Source organism: Lates calcarifer, unplaced genomic scaffold (genome assembly GCF_001640805.2).
Source record: "Lates calcarifer isolate ASB-BC8 unplaced genomic scaffold, TLL_Latcal_v3 _unitig_5486_quiver_2435, whole genome shotgun sequence".
Taxonomy (NCBI): Eukaryota; Metazoa; Chordata; class Actinopteri; family Centropomidae; genus Lates; species Lates calcarifer.
Window position 1 is genome coordinate 1 of NW_026117555.1, and position 12,247 is coordinate 12,247.

Below are 12,247 nucleotides of genomic sequence, written 5' to 3' on the forward strand. Positions count from 1 at the left end.
AATTAACATGACAATTCTTTGGAATTGCAGATAAACCATCTTCATCAGATTAGATTTTCAGCTTCTTAGTCTGTGGCTCAGTTTTCGATCCAGAACCAAACAGCTTCTAGATATTAACACAGAACCAAAGTTTGGTTCCAAGAAACTGAAAACCAGTGAAGATATACATTAAATTAAAGACTCACAGAGATGATGAAACAGCCAAACTAAGAGAGCAGAGTCCTGCAGAACTGAGTCCTGAAACCAGGAAGTGTTAGCATGTTAGCATGTTAGCTCTTCCTTCCCTCGTCCCAGAGTCAGTGTGTTTCTGGTTAAATGTCTGAAATAAGGTCTGGTTTTAACACAAGCTCAAGACATTTTCAGGTTTTATTTTCCGACATAAAATGGGTCAGTAAATCCCCCACTCCTGATGTTTGAAGCTTTTACGTGTCTTTAAAAAGGCGGTTGCTAACGAGTGTCTAAATGAGACTACAGAGGTTGTCGGGACGTTAACATGAAAACCCATCTACTCACCAGTTCACCTTTACAGCCTCGTTGTGTTTCTACTCACGCTCTTTCAAACTCTCACTAACGTTCTAAGAAGAAACACAGAAACACATCATCACTGTAAATGTTCTGGTGGGGGGTGGGGGGTCTGTAGCTGAATTTGAGGCTGCAGTGACTCTTTAAAAACTGATGAATCATTCATAAAGATGAGAGTTAAAACACAGCAGACATTCACAACATTAAACAAACAGACAGAAACACAGTGTGTCTCTGGCCCGCCCTCTGTGACCCCCCCCCCCCGTCACAGAGTCACACTGTGTTGTTGTCTTCAACTGGACAATGAACACACACTCACTCACAGGATGGCCGCTGCCTTGCCTCACCGCCGTCGATCGCCTCAGACCTTCATCATCGTCCTCTTCGTCCTGTCAGGTGAGACACGAACCTATGACATCACGACACGAACCTATGACATCATGACATGAACCTATGACATCATGACACGAACCTATGACACACAACTCTGAGGTCGTAGGACTGTAGCTGTGACGGCTCAGACCTTCACCATCGTTCATGTGTCAATCATGTGACAATACTGTAAACAAATCAACAAGAAGCCAGGAAGCAGATAAACATCTTGTTCTTTATTTGTGGCTGTGTTATGTCTCTTTGTGGTTGTTTCATGTCTCTTTGTAGCAGTCTTGTATCTCTGTGTGATTTTTGTTGCATTGTTTAACAATAACCTTGATGGCTACATGACGAATCAAAATGTTCACTTCGACAAATTAAAGTGTTGCACTGGAGACAGAGTCCTCTGTCTCAGCAGCCAAAACAAAGGTCTCTGCACCAAAGAGCCGACTTAACTCAGTATACAGAGGGCAGCGAAATCCAAAACTAAATTCATTCTAAACAACCTCAAGATCACAAAGAACGCACAAACGCTGCCTCTCAGAAATCTTCTTTATAACTGTTTGATGAATTTTGTTTGACTGTGTTTGTGTTACAGTGTGAATTATTCCTGAAGATCTGGACGTGTTTCACATGTGTAAAGAGTATTTTGTCCTCGGTGTGTCTTTGTGCTGCAGGTGGACAGTTTTCATCCGTTTCTTCTTTTAAAGTACCTGAAGGGGGCGTGGCCTCTCTGTCCTGCCAGTACTCTGTGAAGCGTTTTGGCCTGAGTCGGGTCTGCTGGGGTCGTGGCTGTGGGACCTTCTGGTGCAGCAACATCCTGGTGCAGACGGACGAGCACGGCGTCATCTCCAAGGTCAGGTTGTGTCCCGTGATCCTGGTTCAGAACTGTTGAATATTGTGCAGGTCCCCCTCGAGCCACCAACACAGCTCTGACCCATCGGGACACGGACATGGACTTCTTGGGGTGTCCTGATCCTTTGGGTCCTGTGGGTTTCAGGGTGGGACCTCCATGGATTTGTCTTGTTCAGATCGTCCCACAGACAGCAACATCCAGATGAATGAAGGACCCAAGGTTTCCCAGTAGGTAATGAGATGATCACCTTTCGTTCCTGACACTGCAGGTAGAGGACCGGTACCGGCTGACGGGGGACGTCCTGGACGGACAGATGGACCTGGACATCCTGAACGTGAGGCGGACAGACAGCGGACCGTACTGCTGCAGGGTGGACATCGACGGGATCTTCAATGACAAGAAGGTGATCATGAACCTGAGAGTGGTCAAAGGTGAGCCCAACAACATTTGACTTCAGGCTCAGTTAAAGGGCAGGTTCAAGGTTCTTCAGTCAACATGAACAGTGAAGGTTTTTCTTCACATTAAGAGATGAGTTGTTGTTAATGGAGTCTGGCAGCGATACATAGAGATGTTTCTGGTTAAACTAAACTCTTCAATAAAAAGCTCTGTCTCCATAATGTTGTCAGACACAGAACAATCTGAGTCCGTCAGGGTCCAGTTGCATCTTTTGGTTGACTTTCTTAGTCTTTATATTTCCTGCTTTAAACCATCCCATTCTTTATCTTGTACTCTAATTTTTAAAAGTATCTTTTATAAGATGTTATAAAAGACAGTGCTTTGGTTTTATGTTGTGGAAATCTGATCTGGTCTGATCTGATCTGAGCTGATCAGGTTTCTCCTCCTCAGCTCTGGTCACCAGTTCTCCTGTTCCAACAACAACCACGACGGATCGAGTCACGGAGCCGTCGGCCTCCACAGGTGAGACGACAACAAACCAAACTGTGATTCATCTGTGATTCATAATGAAGACATAAAGTTCCCCTAACATGTATTTACTTAACCTTGAACTGTAAAGTCTCACAATAAGTTATATTAAACAAACCTTTCTTCATGTTTACTCAACGCAATTAGATCAGTTTTAACGTTAAATACTTGGCTGACTAAATGTTCTGATGGATTGTTCACTCAACAAAATTCTTTTTATTCCTCTGCACCATAGACAGTCATATTTGAGGTCCTTATGTTTTCAGGTCGTCCATCAGATTCTCATGAACATGATACCTCAGTAATACCTCCGGGGGTTTTCTTCAAATTTGGTACAAACATTAACTTGGACTCAAGGATGAACTAATTAGAATTTGTTGGTTCAGGGTTTCTGCAGATTTCAACAAAAATCTAAGACTTTTTAAGACTTTTTCAAAATCATTACGAACAAAATTTAAGCCTGACTTCACATCCACACTGATAAAAAGTAGAAAGTACAAAAAACCAGAGTCAGAACGAGTCGTCAAATCACATTTTCTCAGTTGACTCTGTTTTCTTAACAGATGCATCGACTACTCAACATTTTATTTGGCAGTGCTTCAGAGAATAAAGTAAAAGCTGCAATGACAGATCAATCCTCGAGTTATAAAAGGAATTTGCTAGTCTGTAATTTGTCTGAATTTGAAGTTGGTACAGCTCCAAGTCACACGAGTACAAACTCTGAATTTAATGTTTTAAGGTTTGCTTTCTGTTTGTGCAGTGAACTGGAAAACTCTGCTGTCGTCTCAGCTGGACCTTCTGAAGAGGAACTCCACCCTGCTGCGCTCCGACACCGTCACTGTGAGTAACACTGTATGATATATAAATATTATATATACTAGGAGGATATATCCAGCAGCAAGCAACATTTTGAAAGTTGTTGTGTTGGGTAAGCACAAGGATCTGAGCGACTTGGACAAAGTTCAGATTGTGACGACTGGGTCAGAGTATCTCTAAAACTGAAGCTCTTGTGGGATGATCCCGGTCTGCAGTGGTCAGGACCGACCAAAAGTGGTCCAACCAGTGACCTGGTGACAGGGTCATGGATGGCCAAGGCTCACTGATGCACGTGGGGAGCGAGTCCATGCCTCGATGGGTCAGGACTGCTTTGTCAACGAGGGATCTACTCAACTTAGGATGTAGTGTTGTTGCATGAATCAGGTCCTGATTGGTTCCTGTTGGTCCTGAAAGGTCCAGTTTAACTTGAACTTTCTCTCTTTGTGTCAGGTGGAGGACTCTCTACCCTCTCTCTCCCTTCAGATCAACGTTCCCATCCTCTCTCTCTCCTCAGTGTGTTGTTGATCCTGGCGGCAGTTTTCCTCTTCCTGGCCTTCAAACGTACGTCCTCCTTCAGACTAATGAATTCACCTGGACAGTGTTTGATTATCAAGAAGAATTTCAGCAGAGAAACAGAACAAATTTAACAGAGTCAGTTGGTGACGAGTCATCAGAGCAGAGAGTTGTACTGGTTCAGGCAACATGAGGGAAGATAACAGACTGTTTTCTAAAGTTAAGCAGAGAATATCAGTACCAGACTCCATTAACAAAAACAGGAATTTTACCCAGCAGAACCTTGGAGCTTTTGGGATCATCTGTTAGTGTGTTGTGTTACTGTGTGGTACTTTTACTTCAGTAAAGTATCTGATTACTTCTTCCACCACTGAAAGTCACACAGTAACACACACACACTAACAGATGGAGGCAGTGGTATTCCAGCAGCTCCTGGTTAAATCCCTGTTTTTGTCAATGGAGTCTGGTAGAGATATACAGAGATGTTTCTGGTTAAACTAAAAGGATCTGACTCCTACTCTTACACTTAGAATAACAATCAGAGCCTGTCAGTGGCAAAAACAAGAACTTTAGTGGACGTCCATTGACATGGACGATCATCAGGTGAAGAACGGTCTCTGTGTTCACGACTTTGATTTTTTATATGTAAAATCTTATTTTCTTCTCCAGGTGGAATATACAGAAGAGCCTTAAAGACCAGCTGGTGAGTCTGACATAAACTTGTCGTCCTTTAATGACCTTTGACCCCCCACATCCTGACCAGCTGTTTGTTGACCTGTTGTTACCTTTTCTCCTCCAGTTTCTCCTCTGAAGAACCTCCTCACATTATCTACGAGATCCGCATGAGGAGACCAGTCCAGGAGAACATCTACACTCTGGACTAGCTCGTTCACACAGAGAATGGACATTAAACTTCCTCCCTCCCACACACAGTGTTATCTATAAAGCTCCATGTGTTTGGCTGAGCAACTGCTGGTTTACAGTTTATTTAGTTCAGGCTGCTGCTGCTGTAGTTTGTCTTTTATTCCTGTTTCCTGTGATGATAACCTGCCTGAACACGCTGAATAAAAAAATCAATCATCTGTTTTTGTGTTTAAAGGTTTTAATGACACTTTCAGTGGTGAAAACAAGTTCGAAGGAAGACCAGACAGAGAGCTGCATTATGGGTGTGACTTTCACTGAGGGAAGAAATCTTTTGATACTTTATATAAGTTAAAGTAATGGGTCTGAATACTTTTTCAATCAGAAACATCTCTATATACAGACTCCATTGACAAAAATAGGAATTTTACTGAGCAGAACACAGGAGCTGCTAGATTCATCTATTTGTTTTTGTTGCTTTTTTTGTCTTCCTGTGTGGTACTGTATCTGTATCTGATCTGATTACTTCTTCCACCACTGAAAGTCACACAGTAACACAGACACACTAACAGATGGAGGCAGTGGTATTCCAGCAGCTCCTGGTTAAATCCCTGTTTTTCATGGAGTCTGGTAGAGAGATATAGAGATGTTTCTGGTTAAACTGAAAAAAAAGGAATCCTATCATCATGTTGTCAGACTGAGAGTAACAGTCGGAGCCTGAAGCTGTTACTCTACCATTCACTGCCGACGGGGGATTAGCTCAAATGGTAGAGCGCTCGCTTAGCATGCGAGAGGTAGCGGGATCGATGCCTCCAGCTGATCGTTTAATTTCCTTCAGGATCAATAAAGTTTCTGTTTTTTCTTCAAATAGAAAGAGATCTTGATTTTTTTTTCTATCAATAAAGCTACACAGAATAAAAATAAAGTTATGCCTCCCCGTCGGGGAATCGAACCCCGGTCTCCCGCGTGACAGGCGGGGATACTCACCACTATACTAACGAGGAGAACTGTAACAGTTCCAGCTGTAGTACCCCTCTTGACCTGTCACATGAGAAACTATGACGAGTGGCGCTGTTTCACTGGTTGTACATGAGGACGTTGTGGTCAGAGGGGTATTACATCCGCACTGGTAAGAACTACCATAGAGAATGAATGGATGAAGTTAAGAGTTCAGACTTCAGGTACATTTACGGTGCGATTTAAGTGTTCGCGTGCAGCAGACGAAGATAACTGTAGACTGAGAAGAAAAAATAAATAAAACTAAAAACTAATAATGTTTCCGCCCGGTTTCGAACCGGGGACCTTTCGCGTGTGAGGCGAACGTGATAACCACTACACTACGGAAACTGACATACTAACATATCAGGGCCCATACTATTTATTTTACAGTAGAGACGAATCCGGAAGTGCTTTGGTCATCTGTATATGAAGATGAAGACAGTCTTCACTTGACTTCAAACAGGAAATGAAATGAACGTCCCTTTAACGTTCTGTCGACTGTCATGGTGGAAGAATAATAGACTACATATACCATTTATAAGCATTACTGTGAAACCCATAGATATGAGTTTCCGTAGTGTAGTGGTTATCACGTTCGCCTAACACGCGAAAGGTCCCCGGTTCGAAACCGGGCGGAAACATCGTTTTGTGCCAGGAAAATAATTTTCTGGACATTTACTGATTTTATTTTGCATTTTAGCCAAACAGCGTTAACTGCCGCTGCAGTGTGTGATTTTTTTCTAACGCTGTTCGCCGCTTCACTAAAAAAAAAATGATGTTTCCGCCCGGTTTCGAACCGGGGACCTTTCGCGTGTGAGGCGAACGTGATAACCACTACACTACGGAAACTCGCAATTACGAATTAGCATTAACGCAGAGAACTAGGTGCGCGTGAATGCTGATCGTTTATTTATGCGGCTGGTGTCGAATATATTCACCGAGCGAAGCGAACATCGCGGGGGTCCACCGGCGACGGTTGTTCGCCTCAGGCAGTGGCGAACATCAAACGTTAATTATCTTTTGTTCGACACCGGCAATTCTCTAATTTAAACGTAAAAACCGGATCAGGAAGCACCCACCTGCTGTACACCTGCCAGGTGTCGGAAGAGACTCTGTCGCTTCCATCGTCGTCGGCGGTCAGTTTCCGGTTCGGATCCGATTCCAGTCGGATTCTAACGGTGACTCCAAAGAAAGTTCAGCAATCAGCGCTCCACGTTAATCCGCTTCTCCCCCGTCCGCCCGATAAACCGGTTTCATCCAAACACTCGTATTTACAACGGAAAAGAAAAAACATTGATCCTTCTCTTGAAACCGCGAGACAAAATGGCGCCGCTTTCTGCTCTCTGATTGGTCAGTTCCTCCTCTGATTACTGTGACCTGGAGCATGTTCACTCATCACTAACTCCAGGAGGGACAGACACGGTCAGACCGCTTTTATTTTATCATTAATTCTCCTGCAAAACAGAAGTACTTGTACTGAGTATTTTCAAACTTCATAATGAAAATGACTGCAGCCATATCATCATCCGGACCCAGATCCAGATCCAGAAAACTTGAGTAAAGACTTTAAAGACTCTGTTAAAGACCACTGGAGGGAGCTCTTGTTCTTTTTCTTCCTCCCTTCCTCACTTCCTTCCTTGCTCCCTTCCCTCTTTCCTCACGTCCTTCCTTCCCTCCTCTCTCTCCCTGTAAACGGATCTGAGACCAGCTCGATCCTCTGGACCAGGACCAGAGTTTTTGGGGGATTTTGGTCTGATTCACACACACACACACACACACACACACACACACACACACACACACACACACACACACTCCTGTCCGACCTGTCGTCCCTGTCCGTTCACCGGTTACATCACAGCCTCCGGGCGTCCCGCCAGCAGCAGCAGGAAGCTCCTTATATGGGCGTCAGGACGTCCGCTGCTCAGACAGGAAGCACCATATATGGGCTGAATCCGCGGTGTTTTTCCACACACACACACACACACACACACACACACACACACAGGGAGGATTTACTGCTGACAGAAATACCACAGTGTTTGTGTTTGATCTGAATCTGACGTTTAATCAGTTTCTGAATCTTTATTATTTCCCATTAGTTTCTTATGTATTATGATTATTACTCTTTTCATTAGGAACCATGTCTGGTGCTTTTCTCACTTTAATATTCTGATGTTTAAAAGGTAACTTTGCTGAATTTGGTTCATTTCATGGATGAATTGTGTGACTCACCACTGTGACTGAGTGTGGTCATTTTTCCTCTGTTTACATTTGGTTTTTATCATTTCATTGTCTCTCCAGGCTGTAAAACTAACATTACTTAATGAAGTGCTTCCTTTGTTCCACTCAGTACATGAATACAGTGGTTTGTTCAGGTTGTACATAAATAAATATGACATGTATTTGTCCCTTTATATTTAAAAATCTGATTAAAGAACCGAGCAGCAGCGACAGGATTAAGACGTTTTATTCTCTCAGCTCTTTGTTTTAAAGAGGAAACATGTTCAGTATAAAAATCCAACACTGACCTGAATGTAAACATACAAACGTCCCAGAACCTACACAGTAGGTAAAAACATTATGTACATATATATACACGTCTGTACATTATACTACATGTAAACATTATGTACACAACAACTCATATTTACACTGTTTAAAATCAGTGAACGTCGAGTCTCTTAAATTCAGCGTTTTCTCTATGGAGTTTGGTACAGAGAGTTTTTTGAAACTCCTCGGTCGACGCTGAAGGTTTGAGTTCATGTCGTGTTTTAATCCGACGTCTGACAGTTTGATGACCTTTGACCTCGTCACTACTGGAGGAGCAGTCTGAGTTCTTCCTGGTGTTGCAGAGGCAGAGTTTCAGTCTGAGGTCAAAGGTCACGGCAGGTGAACCTCCTGTCCGTCAGCAGATGTTGGAGCTGTGGGGGGAGGGCAGCTCCGACTGAGGACTTCCCATCGGAGAGGAGCAGGTGGAGGAGTAGAGGTGGGGGACGGGGAGGAGGTGTAGATGTGCGACAGCGAGGAGGAGGAGGAGGAGGAGGTGAAGCAGGGGGAGGCGGCCTGCATGCTGAGGGAGGAGGAGGGGGCGAAGAGCGAGGCAGCGGGTGAGGAGGAGCTGTGAGCAGGGGAGGAGTAGGAGGAGCAGGGGGAGGAGGTGGGAGGGGAGGTGTAGACGGGGGGTTTGGGAGCGGAGGAGGAGGCGGAGCTCCTGTCGGCCTTGCGGTCCCGCTGCCTCTGGTGGATCTTGGCGTGCCTCTTGCGCTCGTCGCTGCGGCGAACTTGCGTCCGCACTCTGCGCAGGCGAACGGCTTCTCTCCGGTGTGCGTGCGGATGTGCGTGGTCAGGTGGTCGCTGCGGCTGAAGCTGCGCATGCAGATGCGGCACTGGAACGGCTTCTGGCCCGTGTGCACGCGCACATGCCGCGTCAGCTCGTCGGACCGGGAGAATCGGCGGTCGCAGCCGTCGGCCGGGCAGGCGTACGGCCGCTCGTGGGGCGGCGTCTTGCACTGCCGGCCTGCGGGGACTTCCTGATCCGGCCGGTCTTGGCGAGCTGGGCCTGGTAGGTGGAGCTCTGAGGCTGCGTCTGGATCTGCGAGGAGAAGGCTTTGATGGTGGAGAGCGGCGTGAGCGGAGGCTGCGGGGGCGGGTTCAGGGTCTGTGGCAGCACCACAGGCTTCTGGTCCTGGTTCAGACCCAGCTCGCCGTCCTGCTGCTGCGGCAGGAGGTAGTCCGGCAGCATCGGCACCGCCTGGAGGCCCAGCCTGGAGGCGGAGCTGGGTAGGCGGGAGGCGGGCCCTGCGGTTGGAAGGCCTGGGGGCTGGCTGGACGTCGGTGGGGGAGGAGGAGGTCGGGGCCGCTGGCGGAGGAGGAGGTGTAGGTGGGCGCGGTGGAGAAGACGGAGGCCACGTCAGCAGAGCCACAGCTGATCTGGACGGAGCTGAGGTTCGGCTGAGACATCGACGACGATGATGTCACTGATGATGTCACTGCTGATGAGGCGGAAGCTGTGGGGGGAGGAGCTGCCATGCTGACCAACCCCGTGAACAGGCTGAGCAGAGGCTCCGCCCACAGGCCGCTACCAGATGCCGCCGCCGTCGAGGGCTCGAAGGTAAAGCGGCCGCTGTAGGCCAGAGGGGGGAGGCGGGGGTGAGGGGGGGGAGACTCTGTAGGTCCGGGAGCTCCGACAGAGAATCTGAGAGAAGAAGAAGAAACAGAAGTTTGCTGTGAGCTGATTGGCTGCAGCGAGTCAGCTGACCGACAGATTAAAGATGACGTCAGAGTTCACTGAAGCTGCAGCTTTAATCTGACACAGAGGAAACAGACCAACCTGATGTTTCTCATCTATCTATATCTGTTCTCACTGCAGCTTCAAGATCTGATCTGAGAATGTCACTGATCCACTACAGACCAGAGAGCAGATCTGAGTCCTCTTCACTTTATCAGGTTATTGACCTCACTTTGTTTCTGCAGCTGAAACTCATCAAATCCTCTGAGGAGCAGAGGAAACACTCAGAGCAGAATACTGATTTATTTATGACTGAATGACTGTTTCCTGCTCTAAACATCCAGTAACACACACCTCCACCTCCCGTCTCCTCACCTCCGAACTCCCCGGGCTCTCCACTCAGCAGCCCGGCTCCCTCCGCTGCGGACGCGGCCAGCAGCGAGCCTCCGGCCGCGGCGTTCTGCAGCAGCATCTGCAGCTCCTCCAGCTTCGGGTAACCGTCCAGCGGAGAGAGAGGCGGCGGGAAGCCGGCCAGCGGGTCAGAGATCTGCAGGGCGGACAGGAGCAGCTCCGCCTTGGTCGCTGCCATCTCTCGGGAGGAGGAAAAGTCGGAGGCGGCGGCGGACGTGGAGCTCAGCCGCTCCTGGAGCTCCTGAGCACCGGGCTGTTCCTGCGAAGGGACCGAGCTGCGCTCCGCTCCTGAACCCGGCGGAGAGGCGCTCTGACCGGGCTGACGCTGCTGCTGCTGCTGGGGGCTGCGGTGCTCGGAGGAAGCCAATGCTGGAGGGTCGACAGCTCCGGGGTCCCGCGAGGAGATGTTTTCAAACTGATTGTTAGTGGCGGAAGTGAAGCTGCTGAGTCATCAGGGAGAGTAAACATCTAGTGTTTGTTTCCGGTTGGTGTTTTCACGTGTGGATGCTGTGAACTTGAACCTGAGCTCTGTCAGGTTTCCTCAATGAGGTTCCCGGCTTTATATAGACTCCTGCGTGACGTACATTCCCAAATATGGCGCGAAGGAAAGCCCATATTTGGTCAAAGCGGTGAGCGCGTACCCGGAAGCTCCGGTGCCTCCATGCGCCCTTTGTGCTGCGGTTTTTGGAGCGTGACCGATCCGGTACGGTCCAGCCCTCGGTCCGGGCTCGGCAGGTGTTGACTGGAGGACCGGACCGACAGTCTACAGGCGGTAAACGGTGCGCGGTGACCGCGGCCGGCCGCCATGGCCGGAAACCCCGCGGACACGTCACAGCGCCGATCGGTTTTTTTTAGGCTCTACGTCACATGGAGATCTTCCAGCGGCGTCATCACTTCCTCAGGCCTTATTTGGGTGTTTTCCTGTCAGACTGCGGGTCTGGGAGCGGGTACGGACCCGTCCTGAAGATCAACTCAAAAACCAGAATTAATGACATGCAGCTGTAGATCTGACCGAGTACACAGAGTACAAGTACTTTAATCTGGGTATCTGAGAGGTATTATATACTGCTGGGTACTAACCTGCACTCATGTAGCACATTATATAAACGGACCTGAACGGTGCGTGCAGAGACGTAAAAGTACCTCAACATGACAGTGTACTCAGGTCTTTTACTGCAGTAAAAGTAGTGATACTACAGTATAGAGACACTCTGTTACTGCATTGAAAGTCATGTTATTCAAGTAAAAGTACAGAGAGTATTTGAATCAAAATATAGTTGAAGTACAGAAAGTAAAAGTACTGACTCATTTCAGAATAAGTGACCGGATGATTCTTCATGTGTTCATCACTGTCACGTTCCAGGTTGTAAATAAAGTTTTATCTCAATAACACTGCTTTATTTGTTTGTTATATATTTTGTAGTATAAATACAAATCAGCAAAGTAACTGAAGTTACCACTCAATATACTGCAAATAATATTTACTCTGCAGGAAACAGTCTGCAATATGAGTACTTTTACTTTTACTTACTTAATATACATTTAGCTGATAATACTTTTGTACTTTTACTTTAGTAAACAGCAGGATTTTACCTGTAATGGAGTATATTTTACATTGTGGTATTTTTACTTTTAATGACTGATATGAGTACTTCTTCCAACAATGAAAATGTGTATCAAGTATCAGAGTAAAAATACTGCATGTAGCTAAAGAGTAAAAATACTGCATGTAGCTCAGAGTA

General features: G+C 46.8%; 1 protein-coding gene, 4 non-coding genes and 1 pseudogene across 5 annotated transcripts; 2 read left to right on the plus strand and 4 right to left on the minus strand.

Annotated features, from left to right (window-relative positions):
- Positions 1-848: 848 nt before the first annotated feature.
- On the plus strand, positions 849-5,085 carry LOC108874591 (hepatitis A virus cellular receptor 1 homolog). Its single transcript, XM_018663101.2, is given in 9 exon segments — positions 849-918; positions 1,572-1,750; positions 2,019-2,181; positions 2,597-2,668; positions 3,435-3,514; positions 3,941-3,995; positions 3,998-4,051; positions 4,673-4,706; positions 4,803-5,085. Coding segments are annotated over 9 exon segments (792 nt in total). The 3' UTR covers positions 4,888-5,085.
- Positions 5,086-5,796: 711 nt separating this feature from the next.
- On the minus strand, positions 5,797-5,868 carry trnad-guc (transfer RNA aspartic acid (anticodon GUC)). Its single transcript has one exon. It is a non-coding gene; the product is annotated as a tRNA-Asp (tRNA).
- A 270-nt stretch (positions 5,869-6,138) lies between these two features.
- Positions 6,139-6,211, minus strand: trnav-cac (transfer RNA valine (anticodon CAC)). The gene has a single exon. It is a non-coding gene; the product is annotated as a tRNA-Val (tRNA).
- A 220-nt stretch (positions 6,212-6,431) lies between these two features.
- Positions 6,432-6,504, plus strand: trnav-aac (transfer RNA valine (anticodon AAC)). Its single transcript has one exon. It is a non-coding gene; the product is annotated as a tRNA-Val (tRNA).
- A 135-nt stretch (positions 6,505-6,639) lies between these two features.
- trnav-cac (transfer RNA valine (anticodon CAC)) lies at positions 6,640-6,712 on the minus strand. Its single transcript has one exon. It is a non-coding gene; the product is annotated as a tRNA-Val (tRNA).
- A 1,603-nt stretch (positions 6,713-8,315) lies between these two features.
- LOC108874592 (early growth response protein 1-like) lies at positions 8,316-11,974 on the minus strand (annotated as a pseudogene).
- Positions 11,975-12,247: the final 273 nt, after the last annotated feature.